General features: G+C 33.3%; 1 protein-coding gene and 1 long non-coding RNA gene across 7 annotated transcripts; one reads left to right on the top strand and one right to left on the bottom strand.

The window, feature by feature from the left end:
• Nucleotides 1–3,750: 3,750 nt before the first annotated feature.
• On the bottom strand, nucleotides 3,751–26,009 carry LOC106789791 (protein alan shepard). Of its 6 annotated transcripts, none has more exons than XM_014754276.1 (12): nucleotides 23,569–25,284; nucleotides 13,546–14,115; nucleotides 11,889–12,103; nucleotides 11,742–11,800; nucleotides 11,423–11,514; nucleotides 9,142–9,162; nucleotides 6,977–7,134; nucleotides 6,722–6,875; nucleotides 6,455–6,649; nucleotides 6,047–6,139; nucleotides 5,654–5,817; nucleotides 3,751–5,515 (listed from the first exon to the last, which is right to left on the bottom strand). In XM_014754276.1, the coding sequence occupies exons 1-11, from the start codon at nucleotides 23,626–23,628 to the stop codon at nucleotides 5,668–5,670; spliced, it is 1,767 nt and encodes a 588-aa protein (XP_014609762.1). In that variant the 5' UTR covers nucleotides 23,629–25,284; the 3' UTR covers nucleotides 3,751–5,515; nucleotides 5,654–5,667. The 6 variants fall into 6 exon arrangements, with proteins under 6 accessions (XP_014609762.1, XP_014609763.1, XP_014609759.1 ...); XM_014754277.1 differs by having other exon boundaries at nucleotides 9,157–9,162; XM_014754273.1 differs by lacking the exon at nucleotides 9,142–9,162 and having other exon boundaries at nucleotides 11,369–11,514; nucleotides 23,569–26,009.
• Nucleotides 12,866–21,443, top strand: LOC106789794. The gene is made up of 3 exons (XR_001382032.1): nucleotides 12,866–13,330; nucleotides 19,464–19,694; nucleotides 19,779–21,443. It is a non-coding gene; the product is annotated as an uncharacterized LOC106789794 (long non-coding RNA).

The following is a 26,009-nucleotide window of genomic DNA, read 5'->3' as shown; positions in this document are numbered from 1 at the left end:
ATAACATTATAAATTGTGTATTTGGGGATTCATCATCTTTCGAATTGACAATTTTCGTTCATTGTTTTCTTTCTTTTTCTTTTTTTCTTATATATTTGTTCCATCCCAAAGAGGATGCTGCCTGCCGCTGCGTTTTTTTTTTTTTTTTATCTTTTTTTTTTTTTTCTTTTTTTTTTCTTCTTCATTATTTTGAATATACCAAACCATACTTGTAAGTAACTCTAAGAGACTGATCATCGGTGCACGTTCCCTATACAAATTAGTATAAGAGACGGCAGAGAGCTTGCACTCGCAGTGTGCAGTATTTATACAGTAACAGTGTCTGCTGCAGTCGGTGTCGTGTAATAGGCAGATGGTTTGTTTTCTTTCTTTTGAAATTTGCATAGCAAATGTATGCATATGCATATATATATATATATATGTATATATATATATATATACCTACACACCACGTGCTCTTTTCTTTTTCACACATTCTCTCTCTCTCTCTCTCTCTCTCGCGTGCGCTAATTTTTTTTTTTTTTTTTTTTTTCAAATTTGTCACTCCTTTTTTCTCGGTTTTTTTTTTTCATTTTTTTTATTTTCTTTCATTTTGTTTTGTTTTGTTTCTGTTCTAGAAGATCCTATCTAAACCCCCCTCCCGTTCCCCCTCCCCCCACGTCATTTCACACAAAGACTAGCGTTTTTAAACGATCCAAAATAAACTAAGGGCACTTTTAGTGTGGCTTATGCCCTGTCCTTATTCAATTTCATGGAAAATCTAATTCTGACCGTTGTTAAACTTTGTTTTATTACAGCACCTATCGACTTCTAAGAGTCCCTATTTATCTTAATTAGCTATGACACACTTGCCTTAATCTAAGTTTCGATACGTGCTATACCTCGCCATCTTAAAGTATCTGAAATCTTATTATAAATCGATCCTTGTACGCGTAAGTCTCCAACGTCGTTTTTTTTTTTTTCGTGTTTGGGTTTTTTTTTTCTCATTGGTCGCACACCGCATAACAATATATATATATATAGTGAAAAGAAAAGGAAAAAGAAAAAAAAAAAAAAAACGAAGAAGAATAATTAATAATTAATAATAATAAGCCAGAGACAAATGTGTTGTTTAGATAATTACATGTTTCATATCTTTCATTATTATCATCATCATCATATCAACATAAAGGAAAAAAAATTGAGTACATTTATAAAGAAACAAATGAAAAAGAATGAAAATCCAAAAAAATAACAAAGTAATAGAAAATATAAAGAAAGTGGGTGTAAACAAAAAAAAAAGAAAAAAAAATATAGGGATTGCATTATAGGAGGGTGGTTTTTCTCTTGCTGGGGCGGAGGAAATAGAAGGTTCAAAAATAGTTCGAAATCAAGATCATTACAAACTACAACCTTTGCTTAACAATTGTAAAACAATGACTTCAAACTTCGTAAACTAAAGACTGTACAAGTTGAAGTACGATCATGCTTCTTCTCTCGATGAAATTTATCGCGAGTCAACATGAACTCGTTTCCTTCTTTTATTTTCTTATGTTCACTCATCTCTCTCTCTTTCTCTCATTCGCACGTTAGACCCATTCATTCATTTTATCCCATTCATTCGTTCGATCAAATTTTTTTTTCTTTCTTTCTTTCTTAAGCCGATATCGACTAACATGATTTTTTTTTTTTTTTACTTAAAAACACTCTAAGTTTTTTTTTTTTCTAATTTTTTTTTTCTCTACATTAGCCTACAGCTACATTGTTTTTTTTTCTTTCTGTTTATCTGATCTAATAGAATCTACGCTAAAATTCTAAAGAAAGCTTTACGAAAAGCATTTTTTTCATTTGGAAACATAAATGTGTTCCAAAAGTGGTTTTTGTTGTGTAAACCATAGCCGGCCAGCCCAAGCACCCGACCCGCGGTGCGCAGCAAGCAGTCCTTACTATTTATATTACAAGTAGACATAATATGTTGTAGAATAATAATATATATTTATTATTAATATGAATAGCCAGTCAGTCTTGACGGGTGCGAGGTGCATAGGCTGAACGGTGCCAAAACCCCCTACGATCGAGTAGGGAGCATGGCAGTTTATATATTCTAACTATCGCTAGTTTTTTTTCATGTTTTTTTTATCTTTACTTTACCTAAACTTTAGTCGCTTATCCGGTTTACTTTTTTTTTTTTTTTTTTTTATATTCTTAATCAAAATGGTTAACCTAGCCTATTTTTTTCATAGTCAACACTAACTACACACCACATAACTTTTATCTTCCTGTGCTCCTCTTTTTTCTCCCTCTTTCTTTCTTTCTCTCTCTCTCTCTCTCTCTTTTTTTTTTCGCGTTTTATACAATAATTTTATATCTTCACCATCATCTTTTGCTTTTTTTTTTCTTTCTCGTCTTGATCACTTTTTCTTTTTCTTTTTTTCCCCTCCCAAACCGCGGCTCTCCGTTTTTTAATCCGCGTGGGAGTTTTTCTTTTTTTTTTTTTTTTTATTTGCTGGGCACACCCCCCTCGGCCGAAGCATCTCCCATTTTCCACACTCATCAGTTATCAGCACTAATCCTTCCTTTCTTTTTTTCTTCGTTTGGTCGTCACAATAATTATTAGTTATTTAGTACAATTCTATTAGTAAAATTTTCAAAATTCACTATTTAATCACATGTGATTTTTGTTGTCAGTCGTGGTGACAATCGTTTCTGGAACAATACACACTTCATCAATATAGGGTTCCTCTCTTTTTATTTTCTTTTATCATCATCATCACACTTTATTCCTTTCATCTTTATATTCTCCCATCTTCATCATCAATTATCATTATCATTATCATTATCATTATCCTCATCATTATTATCATCATCATCTACGTTTTTATCATTCTATTCTTATCATTTTCTTCTTGACCATTTTTTTTACTTTTTCTTTTTTCTTATTTTTTTTTTTATTATTATTATTATTATTATTATTATTATATATCTTCTTATTATTCATTTCTCCCTTTCTTAATTCTTTTTTCCCCCCTTTTTGTTCTCCTTTATTTTCTTATTCCTTGCTCTCTATCTCTCTCTCTTTCCCTTTTTCTTTCTCTCTCTCTCTCTCTCTTAATGCATGGACTCAAATCGAGTAATAATCGGTCTTTTAAAAAATAGCTCATACCATTTTTTTTTTTTTTCATCTTTTATCTCTTGTCATCAAATTGTGATGTACCAAAATAAACTAAATATATTATTTACTTCAAGTCTCAACAGTGTAAAAATCTTTCATACTTTAGATGTCGTCAATAATAGTAATCGTTAATTATAATAATACAGCATATTATTGTAATATTATAATAATAGCTACGATCGCCTCTAACTCTATCTAACTACCTGTTCGCCACATTGTCGCGTGTGAGCCCACTCTCGTAGCTCGCATATTTGGTAGAATGCTTTCTGCTAAATCGTTTCTCGACTCGATTCCCTAAATAATCTGACAACGACGTGAAACTTCTTTTCCGGATGTTACGACGACCAGAGAAAGGTAGGAAAACATAGGGAGAGAACTATTTTTTTTTTCTTTTTCTTCTCCTTTTCTTTTTATATATATATATATATATATATATACATATATATACACATATATATATATATATATATATATATTGTCGTCCGAGAGACTTGTATCATATGTAATAACCTTCATTTTACACATTCCACCACTCCACACTTTAATACCGAAATCCCTCGCCTATTTTTTCGCTACCGCCCCTATATCGCTCAGTTTCATTTTTTTTTTTTTTTTACTTCATTCATTTTTAATATCGCGTTTATTTTGTGTTCGTTCGATATAATAAATTATTAATTTACACTCTAGCTATATATCATATTTTTCCCCGTCGTAGCAAAACTTACAAAGTTTCTCAGGCGGCACGCGTTTCCTCCCCCATTTATAAGAATTCGCCGTTTGATTTCTTTTGTTTTATTTTATTTTATTTTATTTTATTTTATTTTATTTTATTTTATTTTATTTTATTTATTTATTCATTTCTCTTTTTTCCCCCTATTTATTTTATTTTATTTTATTTTTTTTTTGTAATATTCTTCTTCTTCTTCTTCTTTCTTCTTCTTTCTTCTTCTAAACAACTCCTCCGAACACTACCTGATGTTTCGTTTCACAAATCCCGTTAGTGGCAACTATACATACAAAATCTATCAAATTCATAATCAAAAACAAACGTAGTTGATTAACTGGCTACAACGCAAAAACAATTATATTCTCTTAACTATAAGATCAAAATTTGGCTCAGTTTTCACATTTACATTCCGATGTTAAAAATATATTATAATATTTTTCAGCATTATCCCTGTCTAAGTGGATTTGTCTGAAAAGGCACAATTCTAAAAAAAATATCTGTATTCACTGTACAATTAAAACTGATATCGATTTATAGTAACTGTACTCATAAATATAACACTCTCTAAAGAGTACTATGTTCTTTTCGTTCACGTGCAATAATTATTGTATATTATAATCCTGAAGATTCTTTTTTTTTTTTTAATTATTATTAATATTATTATTTTTTAGAAACAAAGCTTTTCTCTCTCTCTCTCTCTCTTGTGTGTAGCTTTTTCCTTGTTCTTAATTTAAATGTATTGTTCATGATTAAAACAGAACGTGAAATATGGTCGTAGAAGTATTAGATTAAGGTATATCCACGTGGCAGTACACACATGTGCCTGGCTTGGAATGTCTGAACGAAAATAAACCGATAAAAGTGCGATAAGCGGGTGGTGGAGTAGCATGTGCTGTGAATGAGGAGTTTTTCGCACGTCGTTGAAATTCGTTACGCGAATGGTGTCTCCCTTCTCTTACAGCCAAGCCACCGGCCAGCCAGCTGGCACAAGTCCGGTTGGTACTGATTTTTACAACCATACTGAATTTGAATTTTTTTTTATCAATTCTAGCATTGGAAGTGCTCTCTGTATATTATTATTCTTATATATCATTATTATTATTAATATTATATTATTATTACTCTTGGGAAGAATTCTCTTTCGTATATTTCTGAGTAGCGTTTTCATAGTTTACATTTTTGTTAAAATATTTATTCACATTCTCGAGCCTTCAGCTTCGACTCATAGTTTCCTTAGTATATGTAATACCTAAAGTTATCCTGGAAGCCTATCAGCTTGACACTAAACTGTTCATTGCAAATATCAGTTTGTCACTGTTGTATGAGATGTGCTGGTACAGTGTAAAGAGTCGAGCTAGTGTCGAACATGTAGAAGACACGCCAGTCTCATACCCCCATAATTACGTCAATATCCTTTTCTTGACTCGTTGCAAAATATTAACTACTTTCACCTATTTAGCTGATGGATAAAATGTATAAAAGATGGCTGGCAAGTCAATTTATCATGAGGAAGAATTTTATCTGACTTTTTTTATGTTATGTATTTAACGCTCCTTCTATTCTTCATTAATAATCCCTTTTGTTTTCAGCATGTGTATCGTCGTTTCTAACTTATGTAGCCCTCAGCATATTCGTATCTGTATATATAAAAAAGAAAAGGAAAAAACTAAATTAGAAATTATTTAATACAGAATTAAAAACACATTTACATTTAATATCAAATATTCATATTTCAAATAGAATATAATTGTTAATAATTATTATATATTACTGACCTATAAACCGTATCCTACTTGGGCTGTTGAGCTTGATACTGTTGGTAAGAATCATCAGGAGATGCCGCGTTACTTGTCTGTTCTGAATCGCCCAGTGGTATTTGATGGATAATGCTAGGTTGTGGATAAGTGGTATAAGAATAGGGATGATGACTTGCTATGTACTGAAACAGGATAAATCTATTATTTAGATATATTCATATATATATATAACAAACTATAATATATTTCTTATGTTAAATACATAGTAGTCAGATTATCAAAATACAGTAATCTTATGATAATTTTCTATAAGTCATTCGAAACATATTATTTTTAAATTTGTAAGAAACACTCGATAAGATATATTTGTTTCTATTACATGTAATTTAAATAAGCATTAATATTACTTACTGAGCCAGTTCCCAAATGCATTGCAGACATTTGTGTTGTAAGTTGAGGAATTATACTGTATTGAGGATTACTAGGATCTGCAGATGGCATCATCTGTAAGAATAAAAACAAAACAAAAAAAAAAGATAAAATTCCAATAAGAAACAAATTCTATAAAAAATATAGCATTATATTTGGTAGTAAAATCAAGAAAGAAAAAAAGAAAGAAAAAAATTAAATAACTTATCAATAATATGAAATAAATATTGTGTAATAAAAAGATAATTATACAATAATATTCATATATTTTATTAGTTTTATATTGCAACGAATAGAGAAAATAATTTTATATAAAAAAAAAAGAAGAAAAAAAAATATAGTCAAATATCTAAAAGAAATAAATGAAAAACTCTTCTTATAAAAACTCACGTCGACCTGTTGCATATGAGGAGGCGCGGGCTGCACAAGGTATGGTGTGACCCATGGGGTTCCTGGTACGCTATAACCAGGGACAGCTTGACCATAATGACGACCATATTGAGTTAAAGTTGCTGTAGGCAGCATATGGGCTGTCGCAACGCCATTTTGACCGACTCCGCTTGCATCGTAATTCATCGTCATATTCTAATAATAAAGAAATAAATAATAAAACTTGTCTCCATTAAAAATGTATTACGTATTTATATATATACTCACTTCTCCGGTGTCTCTCCACATTGTACTTTTATACATCGATTTTTTCTTATTACCACCATCAGCAAATTTAACTAATAAAGGATCTTTAGCTCCTTGTAATGCTTTCCCATTAAATATGTGGATTATCTGCTCACACTTTTCTTTGGATTCCATTCTGAAATTCGTATAACACATATATTTATCATTATTTTTAAATATATAATTAATTGTGCATATATATACTTTTATATATATATGCAGTTGAAATGCACTGACCTTGCGAATCCAACACCCTTACTTTGTCCTGAGGTGTCACGTAGAATGCGAGTCGAGATGACTTGTCCATATTGTTGAAGAAGTCCTTCAACATCATTTTCCTTAAAGTTCAATGGAAGGTTTGCGATATAAAGGTTTGTAGGATCCTGTTCCTGTTGCTGAGAAGAGAGTAAAAATACTATGCAATATATTGTATGTTTTACTACTATAAATATAGCATTTTAATGAATTATTATCATTTTGACTTTTCAGATATATATCGTGTATGTAATTTTGTATATTTCTATTTTTTGTTTTTTTATTACATTAAATTATTCCAAATTATATTATTATTCTTCGTTAAAATGGTAAATTGTATTAAATTTTGTATAAAATTTTCTATATAATTGTATAAGAGAAAAATAATATTCTATCATTATTACATATATTAAATAATTTTATGTGTGTAATATACAAAGTGTCTACATACATCTGATCTGAAAAATTACAATGATCATTTGAAAGCTGTATTTTCGTATCATTTTGGCAACAAAAAGAAAAATATATATAAAAATATATATATTATATATATATATATATATGAATAATTTTTGAAACTTATAAATATTAAAATATTGTCAATGTATCTTGGCAAACAATATAAAATTACGTTTAAAAATAATATATTCTTTTTGTACATTAACTTATTGATATTCATTATTAAAACATGATGTATGTCTACAACAATGATACTACAAAAAAAATTAGTAAGCTATATAAGGAGTAATTATTCTGAACTAATCGCAAGAATGCAAATGGACAGATATCAGAAATGATTGAATATGAATTAAGACAATAATTATTGTTTTCAATGTTGAGAAAGGTTATCATGCTTCATGGCATTAGGCTTCTCCACATTCTGGTGGCTCTCTAAATTTGCTTTATAGATGCTTCGATATATATTTTTTTTTCTTTCTTTTTCTTTTTTTTTCTTTCTACTAATCTTATAAATACCACATATTTTATTATTTAATATATGATTTAAAATACTTTAATTTGAAGTCAAAAACATGCACACAGAGATAGGTACACACCGTTGTTATTTATATTCTCGATATTTATCGTAACAAAAATTACTGGTGTTTCTTACAATCTTTCTATATTTTAGAGGAAAAAAATAATAAGCAACAAAAAAAAAAAAGAATAGTATTTAAATATCCAATAGAAAAGTATGTGTGTATGTGGTGTGAGAATGAATTCATATACTTTTCGTTAAAAAAACATTCCAATTTGTTATATTTTTATATTGATATGATGTTAATGTATAATTTTGTGAACTAATAAAACAATGCCTATAAACTTACAGAAAAGAAAAAAGATTCAGAAATTAAAAGAAATATTTGTAAAATAATCAAAATTATTATAATTTGGTTATTTATAAAATCCTTAATAAAAACAACGTATTTTTTATTTAATGCATATACACAGAAAAAACTTTAAAGTTCTTTTAACAAATGTGAATACAATTTTATAATCAATTACATTCATATATGACTTTTTAAATTTAGCCGACATGCAAGCTTCTTAATTCACATTTTTAATACAACACCTTCAAAATAAGAATTGAATAATGTGGAGAAAAAAAAAAATAAATGTAAGCATATACACATAGGTGTATTTAGATTGTATTTATATATTAATCATAACGTTACGTACGATTTTACTGACAAATATGTGGACAAATTTCTTCTATTCATTTTTTTTTTATACACTGAAAGCAACGGGGAACATATTACATCAGTTACATATGACATTTTTGTTTTCTTTTCTTTCTTTTCTTTTTTATTTAAAAAAAAACAACAAAAAGGAAGCAAAAGGCAAAGCACAGGCATTGCAACGTGTATAATTCGATTTAAAAAGAGGAAAGATAAAAAAAAAGAAGATTATGATTGACTATATTGCAGAAAACACATATGATGTATGAATATGCGTACATACATATATATGTATTTACGCTATATGATATTTATTTATGATTTTATAAAATGAAGAAAGGATTGAAACAAACACGAGTGTATGGCTAAACTAAATTTAAAATCATTATTATGCACCCTCAAGCATATTTTGAGATTCACCATTTCTGTCAAGTATCAATCAAATCTACAATTACTTGAATATACTTATACTTTACGACAATTTACTTCAATCTTGCGAATGCATTAAAAAAAAAGAACAAATAATGAAAATATTATGATATATAAGCCAAGCTGATGGCATTTATGTATGTATACAGATGATGTCCCTTTTAAAATTAATGTCTCAATTATTTCTTTTAAATACTTTTTGGTTTCTTCGTGAATATTGACGTCAAACATTTATCAACAAATTTTATGTCTTTCTTTTTAAATAAATTGAAGCTAATTCTTTTTTAATTACGTATCTGAATAATACGTATTTATAAAAAAGAAAAAGATATTAAAAAAATTAAACAGAGAAAAGAAAATTAATTGTTACTTTATTTTTTTGAAAGGGCCATTCTACATACATATACACATATGGATATATAAAGATATGTACACACATACACACACACACACAAATCAATATGCATAAATACATATATACGTATGTGTGTATGTTTGTATGATAAAGAAATATACTTTAATGTATTTATACTTTAACTAAATGATTCATATTTTGACCAAATGCGAGTATACATAAATATATAAGATTCAAATACTCTTTTTTGTTATGAAATAAATTATATACTTGTTTAATTGAATACACTGTTTAACTTTAATAAGGATAGTTAATTCAATTACAAATAGTTTGATTATCCGGATGTATATATTAATGCAAAATCAAAAATGTTAAATCCATGACTTATATATATCATGGTAACAGTAACCATTGGATAATTATTTTGAATTAATGGTACTTGAATCTTATAAAGAAAATCCTTGAATATGTTTACAGATTTATTGGTGTGCTGGTTAAACCTTCATTATTTAAGCCAAGTGTGCCAATCAGAGCCAACCAACACCCCAGGGGTAAGATAGCACCTGATCTTCACATAGCACCATTGAATGGTAAGTATACCGTGTACCCTGAGTATAGTTATTAGTGGGTACACATTGTTTAGTCGTATCATATCACATGCGATCGACATCATCACAGCTGCTTGTGGCACCCCTCTGCTTTTACCACGGCCAAATTGAAAGATATTAAATTAATGTCATTTTAAAATGACTTATTGATTTAATTCGATTTAAATTTATCAATATTTGATATATCTCACAAATTAATTTTTCTTTTATTATATATAAATTATAGAATATATAACAGTTATTAATAGAATGAACTCTAACACAAAACCGTTAATAAGTTAGATTGTATTATATAAAAAACAAAACAAAAATCAAACTTCAGCAACAAGGGAAATGTATACATTATTTATAGTAATAATGGATGTGAACTAACTTTGAATTATTTTAATAGTAATATCAATAATAGTACTTAAGTGTAAAGAAAGTAACCATTGAAGGTTTTTATTGTGTTAAATAGATTTTGAATTTTGAAAAATTAATATAAACATATTGTTACAATAATATTAGCAATTTGTGGCCGAGGCACAGCAGCAAGCATCAATAGGTTTGTAGGTATTTAAGACAGAATAATAGACAGAACCGATTAATGTAAAAGAGCGTTTCTAGACAAGTGAGACAGGTCTTGGTAAGGAGAGAAAAATATTGGTGAAACATAAATGAACTTGTAATTCCATGTAGATGCCCATGAGTACATTATTTCTTTCTATTATCGACCATATGTAATAAATAAAATATTCTATCACAAAAAAATCTTTGATGAATTAAAAAATTGTATCATATGAAAATATGTTATTACTGTAAATTGGAAGTATTCACTAACACACATATATCCATGTAAAATAAATTTTATCAAAGAAAATTAATTAAATTTTAAATTATGAAATACAAAAGGCAGTATACAAAGTGCAAATAAAATATTGCACGTTTAGTACAATTCTATAATAAAATGTCTTAGAGTTTGATAGTAATACGTCACATGGCTACTTTTATCTTTTAATAAAATTGATTATCACATAGTACTCATGTGCTATATAATATCATTTTTTCATAATGGAACTAAGATAGTTGCCTGTTGTTTAACACAATTAAAAAGAGAGAGAAAGAGAGAGAGAGAGAGAGAGATAGAGATAGAGAGAGAGAAAGAGAGAGTTATTAGCTATAATATAGTACACATATGAATTTGGACAAGAAGAGGATGGAAACAGATGGATTAAGAACAGGAAGAATAAATAAAAATCAGATAGAGTGAGAAAGAGAAAGAAAGAAAAAGAAAAAGAGGTTTACTGTTACTCTGGTATTACTGTACTTGCATGCACAACCAACGTACACTTGCCAGTCTACGGAGCAACCAGATACCCACTTTCGCCATCTGCGCTTGGATGCCCTTGGCGACCAGTGCTTTCACAGCACCCTCTGCCGCCACCGGTGACTCAAAGTCTACAAAGCCATAACCTGAAAAACAATTTGATTATAAGAATAGGATATAAAAAGATCATTTTTTCTATGTTAAATATTGCATTTTCCATATATTTTTGTTGTTTTAAATGCGATAACTTGAGATGAGATATTTCAAATCTATGGAATACAATATCTAATTTTTTGTTTTTACAATGAAAAAGAAAAGAACTAAGAAACTGCAGATGTAAGTGATTTTATAATAACATGATTTAAATAAGTACCTTTACATTTGTTTGTTGTTTTATCCAATATTGCCTTCGTGGAAGTTATAGTTCCATACCTATAAACAGTTTCGGTAATTATTTAGTAGTTATGTATGAATAAATAATTCTTTTTGTAGATTCATTAATATAATATCATTTACGTACTGAGAACACATATTAACAAGGTCTTTATCGGTAGTATTTTGGTTGAGGCCACGTATGTATAAATTTGTTTTAGATAATTGTTCCGTCTGCTGTCCTTGCATAGCATTATTGCTCATACTTGTGCTCATTGCCCCGCTTTGACTGCCAGTGGCACTGCTAGAACTACTGGTGGTATTGGCTGGTGACGAGGCTGTAGGTACCCGTTGTGCACCATACTAGATATAAAAAGAAAAAAAAAAGTAATAAATTTAAAATAGTTAAGATTACATGCTTATGTTGTATTATTTGTTATCTAACAGGTAAATAAAAAAGCTAAGATTAAAATAAATTGGAAGGAAGAAAAGCAATTATTAAAATTGAGAAGCATATAATTTAGTTTTCATTGAACTTAGTTCCAGTTTGCAGTTTTGATTTAATTTTATCAAAAAATAGTGCATAATGTTGATAGCAGATAATATAATAGACATACGGATAAGGCAGAGAACAATATTAAGTGATGGAGGAGTGGCTTGATGTTATACAGCGATTTGCTAAGTTCCGACAAGGAGGTTATCTATGTACGGTCATCGTCGACCAATGGCAATATAACACTTTCAGCAATTAACCAATAGTAAATTATAAAGAACACGCCTTTTTTCGATCCGTTGATTTTTGTTAATTATTCCTCATGATAATTCGCCATAATGTACTTTATATTTCTTAACAATGAAAACACTTTATTATCCTACAGTCGAAATAATTCGTTAATCTACCGTGTCACGTATGTGATCTTCGTACGAAGCCTAGGATATAAAAATAACAAAATCAAATACGTGTTAAAAAGAAAAGGTGTTCGCGTAAGTAATTAAACGTGAAAAGTGGCATGCGCGAGTAGGAAAAAAGTATCCACGAATCCAATAAAACGACGAACGGCAAAAAGAAATATAAGGATCGCAGTATAATTTCTTTAGCGGTATCTTGCGTGGAATGTACGTACGTCTCTGCGAAATTTGTTTCGCTTGCAGTTTGACGACACTTGCCGGAGTGACCGTGACCCCGCGTCAGCGATGCACCGTGTCTGATTAAAGTAAGGAAGAAGAAGGGGTAACGGGCCGCAACGGCAACAAATGAATCATTTATAGATGCTAAATCGTATAGAAACGATCACAATTGAGAGAGGAGAGATACACTGTTCAGTAGCGCAATTCGTGAAGTAGAAAGGAAAGAGGAGGGACCCATTAGGCAGTACGTAAATCGTTGAACGCTCGTATGGAGGCGTGCACATCGAAGGTGGCACGCAATAGGACGACGAGTGGCTGCTGCTCGACGCGCATCTTCGTGTACGAGTCGATAAGTTAGTAGCAAGAAGGACGGCATATCGAGAAGTGGAAGAAGAGTAACTCGTGCAGTAATTGTGTGAGAAAGGAGAAGAAGAAGAAAAAGAAAAAGAGCGTCGTTGTAAGGTACCAAATGCGATAGTATATATGAAAGCAATAATGATAATAATAATGAAAAAAAAAAAAAAAAGAAAAAAGCAAAAAGATGGTGTGCTGCATCGTAGGATGCAAAAGCGAATATAAATAAAAGATAGATATAGCTAGTTAAGAGAAGAATAAGATGTTGTAAAAGAAAAAAAAAGCAGAGAAGAGAGGAAGGTCCGCCATAGGAGTGTACTCACCGAGACGTGCTGAGCGTAGGGGGCGGTGACGTAAGGGTTGGCAGAGGGCTGTAACGGTTGCGCACCGACCTGTACCTGTGCCGCTGCGGCAGCCGCCGCGGCGGCACTCGGAAAGCGGTTGAAACACGGCATGGCGGCCGCTGCTGCCACCATGGCCGCGGTACCGTGCGACGGCGCCGCGCCCCAAGCTGCCGTGGCGGCGCCACTCGCTCGAAATTGCACCGGGTTGCCTCCTCGTGGTCCGCCACCACCACCACCACCGCCTCCGCCACCACCGCCGCCGCCGCCACTGCCACCACCGGCGCCGCCACCAGCGCCACCCCCGGCCCCACCTCCCGTCGCGTTACCCTTCAATCCGCCACCGGCGCCGGCGCCAGCGCCGCCCCCGTGCCCACCTCCACCGCCGCCGCCACTACCGGCAGTGGTGCCGCCACCGCCACCGCCGCCGCCACTGCCACCGCCGCCGCCGCCACCACCGCTGGTTGGGCCCACGCCCACGCCTCCGGCGTTGGCGCCTCCACCAGCGTTACCGTTGTTAGCGCCGACGTATGCTGGCCGTGGGCTGCTAGCCTGCAAAACGATCAAACCAAATACCACCACGAGATCATCGAATACTCCTTCTTTCCTTCCTTACTTCCTTACTTCCTTTTTATCTATACTTATTTTCCCTCTTCTAATAGTTCTCTACATAATATCCAACTATCAACACCTCCTTACGATCGATCGCTTTTCATCTTCTTCCCTTCCCTTCCCTTTCCTTCGAAATATATAGCCCTATTCATTATTATTCTTTGCGAGAATCTACTAGTCTTGAATAACGATCGAACTAAATACCACCACGAGATTATCAAATATACTCCTTTATCTATCCTTATTTTCTTTCTCCTAATAGTTCTCTACAAAATATCCAACTATCATCACTTTTTTCCGATAGATCGCTTTTCTTCTTCTTCCTTTCCTTTAGAAATATATAACTCTATTTATTATTGTTATTGTTATTATTATTATTATTATTATTATTATTATTATTATTATTATTATTATTTGATTATTATTCTTTGCGAGTATCTCTCTCTTTCTCTAACGACGTCTATGTATAGGGTGAACCAACAGTTCGTACATTTATTGTGTTATAAACTGAACTATGGGGTGAACTTTTGGTTCACTTTAATATATTGCACACCACCACCTTTCATCCGTTTCTCCACCATAAATTTCTTCTATACGATCTCGCGAGTCTAATACGATGATTGTTTTATCTATTTACCACACGCTCTGATTTTGTAACAAAGTTCTTTTAAACAGTAGATAGACAAGACTCTCTCATAATCGACAGACACATACACACACATTAGTCTTTTTTATATAAGCAATATTATTTTATTTTCTAATAGAAATCAATCAAGTACTATTATTTTAAGTTAAAGTTTTTCTATTGTACCAATGCTTAGATATTTCATTTTCGTTATATTTTTCTCTAACAATAACTCGTCATCAAGTGTCTCCCAACTCTTTGAGAAACACACACTACACAACATGCTTCTATAATATTTATTGCAAAGTTAAAGAAACTATGGCTGAGAGGATGAATTACTTGTAAATGTCGGCACAGTTCAATTGGATGGCATACAGCAGACAATGTTAACCAAAGAACTAGTGGACAACCATGAAATAGAGAACACGACGACGTGTGAAATGAGTATCGTGATCTACCGACCGGATGTTACTTCCTGCTTACCACGTCTCTGCATATAATAGTCATGTTACACTCTTCTTTTTTTTTTTTTTTTACCCTTCGGCCCTTTTTTATTTATTCTTTCTTTTTTTTAAACCACACCTTAGATATTTATTCATCGTTATCCCGAAAATATTCATCAAGTTCGAAACCTTTAAGCTGAATAGTTTCAAAGTCGAATTTTTCTAATGCAACTTGACTAGAATTTCTATTGTAATTTAAAAAAACAAAACCTATTTAGTTATCTTTGTATTGAAAGCTTATGATTTTGTATATTTTCAATTATGTTATTTGTTGCATTTAGATAGAAAATCTGATATTACTAATGTAAAGCTTATCTCCACCCCCCCCCCTTCCTCCTCAGGAATTCCTCATGTAGCTTACGCATGCTTACACTCTAGAAATATCTTGGATGACACCATTACCTTAAACGCGAGCCTTTATTCTATCTTTACTTTATTTATACAGGACGTTTCATAAATAATTTGTCAATACTTCAAAGAATATAATAATATCTATAAATATTAAAATAAAATATAAATGTCACATACGAACATCTGTCCCGATATATATTCATTTTCGAAAAGATTTCAAACACAATTTATTGTTGTACGCGCCTTGACCTTATTTAATGTTCAACAACGAAGCACAAAAAATTGTGTGCACTGACAAGAGAGTTCCTCTTCATCAAACCTTGAAAACTACACACAGTTGTACGAGTCCATTAGGACCATACGCTGTGCAAGCAGTAAGATCAAATACTCAAACGTTTCCAAGAAAACTCAGGCAGAAGTTTCACGTGCATTCTCGTATGCCAGTTCGTTTCATGTTAGATAGAAAATATAAATTTGTAGTAAATGCATTGAAAACTTCTGAGCTTAACCACGACGAGGGTTGACAAATTTTGAGTCTATATATATATATATATATATATATATATATATATATATATATATATATATATATATATATATATCTCTATCGTTTATAACAAATTAGTAAAATGCACATGAAAGTTTTCCCTTAGTTTTATTTGAAACTGTTTAGTATTGTGAGTTTTATTGCTTGCACAGTATGTGATTCCTAATGGATCCCTACAACACTTATATTAAAATGATTGACACGCATTTCATTCATGGCCGTGAAAACGAAAATAAATTGAGAAGCACGTCGATTATATCAATAAAACTTTCAAGAACGTATAATACATATTTTTATTAATCTATACAGGAATGGTCGGATAAAAGACGAGCACTTCGAACAGTTTCTTTAATCATTCATAACTCGATAATTAATTGTAATGATATATCGGATATAACATTTCATATAACATTTTTTTTACTTTACTTAATGTGTACAGATATTATACTCTCTGAAGTATTGACATATATATTTATGAAACACCTTGTATAGAACGCGTATAAATATATGATACGTTAGACATTATTGCACTAGTTATTTACAAATAATATGCAAATATAAAATTCGTTCATGTTTTGATTCCTATCATAATATTACTGGACTTGCTTGTGGACTTCGACTCTTGAGTATTTAAACCTTTCATTTCTTATTAAACGCAATAACTTGACTCTAGTATTATGCGTATATTACAGTAAACGATTGCTTGTGTATTGAAATGGTTCCTTTTATCTATAAAATACGATATAAATATTTTATCATTAACCAATCCAAAAATTAAATAATAATAATAATAATAATAATAATGAAATTTAGAAAACCAATTAAAGCTTATCTGCATTTATTTACAGTATTCCTCGTAATGTCTTTCTAAAAAAAAAAAATATATTATATATGCAGTTTATACTTTCGTATTTGACTTTCGAATGGCATCTTAACTTACTTCCGACGAAAAGAACGCTAATTTTTCGGATTACAGCTCTCTATATCATACACTTACCTGAAACAAAAAAGCAAATCGGTAGATGTAATAACGATTTAAACGGTGATATTAGGTATTAAATGAAATTTCACGTCTAAATACAGAGAGTCCACATTTATCATGTTGAAGAAAATGAGTTTATAACAAAATTCATGTTGTGTGACGCGATAAAAAGCATAAGTTAATTATACCTCGATCACGTGCCATTAAAAAAGTAATTAAATTACATTCGACATTAATGCGTACAAGAATACGTACAACTAGGATTAATTAAAGTGATAAGTGAATTTGAACAATGTAATTTGAAAAACTGTACATTTTTAATCATTCTAACAATGCGTTCAATACAAAAAAAAAAAAAGAATAGTATTACAAGTGTTACTAACACAGAGTCAAAAGTTGATTATCGATAATGATTGTTTTGTAGAGTTATTCATCAGTAAGTCGTTCTATAATTATCGATTCAATCGCGATAAAGTACTTGTATAAATACTTTAAGGAGAAAGTAAAATTTGCATTGGTAAATAGGTGCTATAAAAACATAATTAATGACCCATCTCTTTTATTCTAATAACAACGTTATAAGGAGAGCAACTAAATTGCGAGCACTAAAATTGTATGACCGATCTGATAACGAGAAAGAGATATCGTTGACGAAGATAGGTTAAAGTCATGGTGAAAGTTTGTAACGTTAAGTATAACAAAAAAAAAAACTTGCATATTACACGGAAGTAAAATAATTGCAATTAAACAAAAAAAAAGAAAGAAAAATTATAATCAATATTTAAATGTTAGAAAAAAAAATCATCGTCGATGATTTTCTACTCTTTTTTGTTCTCCCCTTTTTTTTTTTTTTTTTTTTTTTTTGATTATTACTCAGTCGATAATAAAATACGGATTATTAAATAAACTTGAATCAAAAGTTCTACCGTCGAGACTGGTGGTGGTGGTGGCTGTTCTTATACATTGTTATATGATCGCAAGTTCGTTGACTTTAAGGCAGGCTCGATCAACCGTGGCCTCCTCTCTCTCCAGCACCTCCACCACCTCCATTTCTATCACCCTCCACCACCAACGCCATTTCTACCTCACGCACTGTTTCATTCTCCTCCGCCCGCGTTTAGATCACAACGCCCTTCTCCCCCCACCCCACAACCCCGACGCAACCACCACCGCTATTTCTCCCACCATTGCAACCAACCGCCATCACGATGAAGACCACCAACCACCACCACCACCACCATCACCACTACTGCGTTCCTCGTCTTTTATTATTGGTCGAGAGTTATCACAAGAATACGGTAGAATTAATTAATTTTTCGATATGACGAAATCTCATTTTTTTTTTCTTTTTTTTTTTTGGAGCGATATTAAATTTACAAAATTTTGAAAAAAAAAAAAAAAAAAAAAAAAACAGATTTAATCTATCTATTTTTTTTTCTTGTAATACAAAAATATTTTCTTATATTAATCATTCGTTCTCATTATAAGAAATACTTCGCGAACTATAACGAATATATATATATAATATAATCTGATACTCTAAATGTGGAATATTATATCGAATGCTTTCTACTTTTCCAATTTTTTAAACCGCAGAGCAACATCGGTTTTTTTTGCTTCTTATTTTTTGTTTTTGTTTTTATCGATATCAAGCTTTCTCTTTGAATCGTGAAATCATAGATATATATATATTATATCCATCTATGGTTTCTTTTAACTGAACATTTTTCTATTCGATGTTAAGATTTATTAATGATTAACACACACCTTCGCGATAAGTGGGTGATTTCTAGTAATATTTTTCTAGTAAAAAAAAAAAAAGATATTATTAGAACAATTGACAAATTATTTTAGTTTCTTTTTGAATAGTGTGTGGAAGATATTTTCTTGTACACTTGTTCTGTACCATTTTAAATAATTTATATTTGTAATTGTGTAAATTATATGTTGATTATTTTAGAAAGTGATATAGTTGATTGATCTTCTAGCATAGTAAAATACTTTTCAGAAACGATTAAATATCAATTTATAAAAGTTTCATCCTAATACACGTTTTCTTTATATAAGAATTTTGAAATAATGTATCACAAGCAAATATTAATTGTTTTAAATTGACTGTGGTAGTACGAATATTCCTCATGTTGGCATACTGTATATTTTAATATTTCACACTATGATATCAATTATTTATTCGAGTAAGAATAGAAATTCACATATTTAATTTGAATCTTTCATTTTTATGATATATCATAAAGGTACATCATATATCATTTTTCGCAGCTTACGTAAAAGAGAAAATAATAAAAGGTCGATAGAAGAGAGTGCGCGTTCGTGCGTCACACGATGGAACGAAGGTAAATGGCACGCGAGGGACCTTGACGAGTACACATCTAGGCCATAGACCTTGAACTTTGTGTCTAGATCACGCTTCGGACATACAATTCAGCCGCCAAATCAGGAACTCACTCTTGTTACGAGACATATCGGCTATAAACGAAAGAAACAACTAGGGTAACTATAGTTTTTTTACTGGACAACTAAATTTCGAAAAAAGTCATTAATAAAATACCGATATTAATATATTTTGTATTCTAGATATATAATAAATAATACAAAAAGAAACAAAATGGAGGTTACGATAAGTATTCTAAGGGGTAGTTCCCTCCTACGTTTTCATTGGTCCAAGTCAATATATCTAATTGGTCGAAATACGAACAGGTCCTTCCTTCCCTAGTCCCCTCCTATTGGCTGGAAGAAAGGCCGGTTTTTAAAACGAAACTTTGCGACTAGCGGAAAAATACGATCGATCCCGAAGGAGTTCAACGGAAATAAAGAAGCGTAGAGAGAGAAAGAGAGAGAGAGAGAGAGAGAGAGAGAGAGCGCGAGAGGTTCAGACAACCTTGACTTTAGTGACGTCACCGGATACCGTTGTGGATAGCGCCTTGCGAACTTTGTGAATGGCATCCGGGTGTGCGTGCTAGCACGCGTTCTTTCGCGCGTGGGTGCGTTCACATGCAAGCTTTACGTGAACGCGCGTCTCAATGCTGTGTCTGGAATATTCAGACATGAAACAATAATAAAGATTGGTCTACATTTCATTCGAAATTCAACCAATCTTTTTATTTGAATTCGACACATAACTCACAGCCATCAAATTATTAATCCGTTTAGATCAAATCCAATTCGATCATCGATTAGAAATTCTAAGTTTTTCTAGTGATTTTTAAATTTCGCGGGATATAACATTATTCTTTGTGATCCCCCTTTATGCAGCATCATTTTTATTTCCGCGCTCTTTTCCATGGCGCATGCGTACGCATCCACGGCATTAATGATCACCGCGCATGCGCGAAGGGAAAATTCGTCGTATTCCGAAATACCGTGTGATATCCATGACAACGAGGATCAAAGACCGGTTCTTATATTTTTTCACCAGCCAATATGGATTATTCTTTAGAGATTTTCTAAAAAAAAAAAAAGAAATAAACTAATTATCGAAATGACGAAAGAGTGACGATATTTCGTTAGAAATATAGAATGAAATATACAGATAAGAAATTATGAAAATATATATTTTATGATCATGTCAAGTGTTAATTTAAAATGGTACTTTAATTTTCTTTTCTAGAAGTTAAGAATTTAAAAAGAACACATCCTAAATAGGAAAGCTAACATTTATTTCGTATATTGAAAATCTTTACGTGTAAATTTAATCATTTCGCATATATATAATGAAGAATAGTTGATAACATGACTATCGTAGTACAACACTCTGAATACGATTCGAACGAGGAAAAACAAAGATATCAAATTGAAAGTTTCTTTATTCGTTATAGCTTCGATAAGATTATTTCTTCGCGGAATGTAGTATCCGCGTTGGGATGCGAGTGTAAAGTAGAACATGGAATGCAGAAACGCTTTGGGATATATAATCACATTAGTGCAGAACAAAGAACAACGTAGATCGTTCGTGATTCATTTCCGAGAGTGCACGCACTTCAAGGCCGATGAACGACCCAACAGACGTTTCTGTTTTGGTCTTTGTCTCTTTGCTCAAAGCAAAGACAAAAAGAATTCCAAAGACTGTATACTTTATTTTAGAACACAATCTATTTACATGAAAGCATGATAGGAAAAAACCAAATTCGAGAGAAAGGATATTTCAAATATAATTATTTTTGAAATGAAAATAAGAATATTTTTTGAAATCAATTCCAAGATGGAAGACTTGATTATGCATATTGACTAAACCGAACGTCAAACTCAAACCAAATATGTTTCGTTTTTATTAATGCAAGTTAATTCGAAAATATTACTCTGTTGTTAAAAAAGAAAAATAATATTTAAAATACAGGTAAAAAAACATATGTGAATACATTATTTTCGTGGCATTGTTTCGTACGATAACAAAAATTGTGTGCCAAATTTTATCTAATTTAAGAATTATAATATATACTCTAACAAAATAATAGTATATCTAAAAATGACGAATAGTATTTGATTTAGCAGACAAGAAACTTTTGGGATATCTCAAAGTTCACAAAATACAATATAAAAGGTAATCGTTTCCGATAATTCTTAAAAATATCGTTCCAATGTTAATCTATACAAACGATTTTTTCGTATAGAAATATTTTCCTGCGTTTGTCATTTTTATAAAAAAAAATGTCTAATCGATTTAAAAAGCGGATAATATTTTATAAGAAATTGATGAGTTTGTCATAAACTCTTCTTGTTCAATTATATTATACGTTCTAAGAAATTTATCGTACGAATGACGAACAAACGAGTTAGGATAAAAAAAAAAGAAAAAAAAAAAAAGAAAAAAAAAAAAAAGGAAAAAGATTGATAATCGAGGAAAGTGAGATCAAAGATCATAAAACACGTTTGAATGAAGATATAAAATCTCGGAAGATAAGTCAATTAACGACAAGGATAATACGCGTATGATAAATATATATTTTTCTTCTTAACTATAAATATAAACAGGTTAGTGTGATAGCCATGATAAATTTTTAACATATGGAACATTTATCGAGATTCTTACGTTCAAACTTTACATATTCATTTATCGTTAATTTTCAACCGAGTTCGAAAATAGTGAATAGATTAATAATAGAACAAAAATATACAAATATATATTTTTTAAATTATCTTCGATGAAAAAACGTACCAAACGTGAAACTTGACGTATGACTGACGGACGATAGGGAAATACAATTTTCGGCAGGTTTTATTCGATCGTACGTTTTCAAATTCGTATCTTAATTCGTAGAAAATGAATTAGACGATGTAACGATTAAACAAGAAAATCGATGCAGGTAAAATTTGGCCTCACCTTAAGGAGTAGTCAAAACGCGCGGCATGGATCACAAATACATAGAAAGGTAACGCATCTTCGGATGCATTTGAAATCCGTCCAATCAGAACGAACGATCCCCTTTTGAGAGAACACTGACGTATCAACGAGACTCGTCTCCCGGGCTTTTTTTTATTTTCTTTTTATAAATTATATCGAAGAGAAGAATAACGCGACGCGACAACACAACACTGCTGATAAAATTCGGCAAGTAGAATTTGTTGTTAACTAATTAAGAAAAAAAAAAAAACTATCGTGTATTTCACGAATATAACACTATAGAGAGAAAGAATGAAATAAAGGAAGGAAAGGAAGAGACGACGAGGAGAATGCAGAGAGAAAGACTCGCAGCACGGAGTGGAGCAGAAAGGAATGGTTAGGTTAGGTTTTTACGGAAGTAGTGTAACATAGATAGGAGAAGTGGGAGATAGGGAGAACGAAAGAGGAGTTTGGGTGGGGCAACGGACACCCCGCGGCAAAATGTCAAACTACGCCGGTTCCATGGCTGCCAGCCGCCCCCATGATAAAACTACGTTTTCCACGGGAAGAACCTTCCTGTTCGTTTTGTAACAGTAGTGTAGTAGTAGTGTAGTAACAACACAACAGTAGCAGTAACGACGAGGACTAGGACGAGGACGACGTAGGGAGCGCACAACGCGACGAACACATGCACATATATGTATATAAGAGCGGGCATTCATCCGTTTTGTGCATGCATGGCATACGCGCGCGCGCGCGCACGGGACGACACGCGGTAGCGCACGCCTTCAAGCGACCGGCAACGCAACGAGATACTACCAACGACGAGGAGGACGATGATCACCACCACGAACCACGTCGAGTTCAATCAAAGATGGGACGCGGTTGTACTTCAGCTAGGCGGGAGTAGATGGGAGGGAGGGAGGGAAGTAGAGAGAGAGAGAGAGAGAGATAGAAATAAGAGGGAGAGGGGGCTCGAGATAGAATAGCAAAGTATAGTAAAAAAAACAGAAAGAGATAAAGAGAAAAAGAGTAAATGATACTCACCATCATCTTATAATTAATTTTCCTTTGCGGAGCAACGTTGTTTTCCATTCTGACAGACATGCTAGTGGTTGGTAGTTCCTAGCAAACTCGGAACGATGATGCTCTGATAATAATGTAGTTTGCAATTGTAGTTGTCTAGTAGTACACTAGTCCAAGTAGCAAGTAGCAGTAGTAATAGTAGTGTATGATGAAGGTGGCGATGGTAGTGGTAGGTAGTAGTAGTAGTAGTAGTAGTAGTAGAGTAGAATAGTAGTAGTAGGTAGTAGTATAGTAGTAGTAGTAGGTAATGGTGTGGTGGTGGCTGCTGTGCTCCCTGTTACTTGCTGCTGTAGCTGTGGAGAGTGCGTACAACACGCGCGCGTGTACTTTCGTCTTAGCAAATCGGTCGGTCGGTCGCCGGCTGGCTAGCCGCGTTGCTGCTGTTGCTGCTCTTCCTTCCTTTATCCCTCCTCCCTGACAGCAATAACAGGAAACGACTCCTTCGGGCACACCTTCCTCGGCTTCGCTGCTGCTTTCTACGTACACGGAAAAGATGTAGCTGGTTCACGTGCCCGCTCTCCTCCACCCTTCGATGCCACGCGAGCCACGACGCGGCCGAGAGCACCGTCACACGGCTCAGCGGAATGTCGTATATCTCGTGTCGCACTCCCCCTGATCGCACGGCCGATAATAAAAGAGAGAGAGAGAAAGGGGAGGGGGCTGGCGGCAGCAACGGGAGGAGAGGGAAGGGAGTCGCGCCAGAAAGAGGGGGATACAGCCGAACGCTGTGGAAGGAGGGGAAGGCAGACTGCTGGAGGTGGTGGTGGTGGTGGTGTTGGTGGAGGTGGAGGAGAAGAAGAAGATGGTGGAGGTAGAGGATGGGCGAGACGAGACGCAACGAGACGAGACGAGACGCGTGGTATCCCGCCACAGGCTAGATGAACGGCTATCGTCTGGAGAGACGAAATCGGGAATGATGCAGGGTACAGAAGGAAGAAGAGACGTCAGTGGTACGGAGCGTATGGTTACGGGGATCACAATAGAGCCTTTAACGCACCGACGAAACCGAACGCGACCAGCGAGAACGATAAATCACTTTGCACCGTAGCGAGGAGTGGGAGAGGACGGTAGAAAGGGCGATGGCGGTATCAACGGAGGGAAGGAGGGGTGAAAGTGAGGAAGAGAGAGAGAGAGATAGAGATAGGACCGTGCAAAGGGGGCGAGGAACGAGCTGCGCGCGCGAGCGTAAACGCGCTCTCTGCTTGCTATCGATGATGCTGTAAGTATGTTATGTTGTGTGTGTATGTGTGTATATAGGTATATACGTCTCGCGTATCTCTTTTGACTCGAGAAAACGTACGCGCGCGCAAGATGCGTGAGTGTGCGAGTAAACGAATATACGTTAAAACCGAAAGAATGATAAACGAGGGAGAAAAATATGAAGGAAGAAAGGGGTAGAGAAAGCCGAACGGTGGCGATGCGAACGGATGACGGACGTTAAGAGGGTGTGTCAATCATACACACTTCACACTACTTTGCTAAACTAATACTAATACTTCTTTTACACTTTATTCCATGTCGATGTTTAACACACGCACAACACCGGCGAGAACCTAGGCCAAACGTGTCGGGTAGTAGTAGAGACAGAAAGAAGTATGTAGTAGTGTGAGTGGTGAGCGCGCGTGTGCGTGTGCGTGTACGAGAGAGACAGCGAAAGAGAAAGAGAAAGAATGAGAAAGCGCAAGAAAGATAGGTAGTAGTATGTGAGAAAGAAAAAGAAAGAAAGATATCGAACGAGTTGCAAGGAAAAGAGAAAGAGAGAGAGCGAAACTACGCGAGATTATCCGCCTACTTGGCCGCCGATTTCAGCCTTAGCGACGGCCAGTTCGTCTTCGTGATACGGTTCGTCGTACTTTTTCGGTTTTTTGTTTTGTTTTGTTTAAAAATCGTAACGACGATTATTTTCTTGGTCGTTTTCATGTAAACCAACCAACCTTCCTCGTTGATTTGTCCACTGTAGTTCGTGGCGGCGCCTTTGTAACTGTCTTGGTCGTTAGTCAGGCGTCACAGCAATGTCACCTCGATCCGTTTACGATTATAATTTAGCCTTCTTATTTGTATTTCGTTATATGAAAAGCACCACTAATGCGCTTCCCTTTATACGTCTCTAACGCCGAACGATATAGCACTATTTTATATATTTGACGTACTTTCCTTTATCGGTTCGTGTCCCGTGCGTTCTTCTTTCGCCACTCGCGGACCCCGTCGTTTCCTATCTTTTTCTCTTCTCCGAATTTCTCCGTTTTAATATTCTTTACGAATTACCGAAATATCACTACTAATATAACGACACGATACAAAAATATATAGCTTGTTTCCCCCTTTTAAATAAAATAAATTACAATGTTTAATTGTAAGTTCTCGTTAGGAAACATTTAAATGTGTGTTATCTTGTACGTAGA

Source organism: Polistes canadensis, unplaced genomic scaffold (genome assembly GCF_001313835.1).
Source record: "Polistes canadensis isolate GaletaPanama2010 unplaced genomic scaffold, ASM131383v1 scaffold_204, whole genome shotgun sequence".
Lineage (NCBI taxonomy): Eukaryota > Metazoa > Arthropoda > Insecta > Hymenoptera > Vespidae > Polistes > Polistes canadensis.
The sequence above is the reverse complement of the archived record's forward strand: the minus strand, read 5'-3'. Positions and strand labels throughout refer to the sequence as shown.

Excerpts from the sequence above, each read along its gene's own strand:
- LOC106789791 (XM_014754273.1), bottom strand. The coding sequence starts at position 23,628 with ATGTCTGTCAGAATGGAAAACAACGTTGCTCCGCAAAGGAAAATTAAT. Across the intron at positions 14,116-23,568 it reads AAATTAATTATAAGATGATG|GCTAGCAGCCCACGGCCAGC; the intron begins GTGAGTATCATT and ends ATCGTTTTGCAG. Across the intron at positions 6,140-6,454 it reads CTCATATGCAACAGGTCGAC|ATGATGCCATCTGCAGATCC; the intron begins GTGAGTTTTTAT and ends TTATTCTTACAG.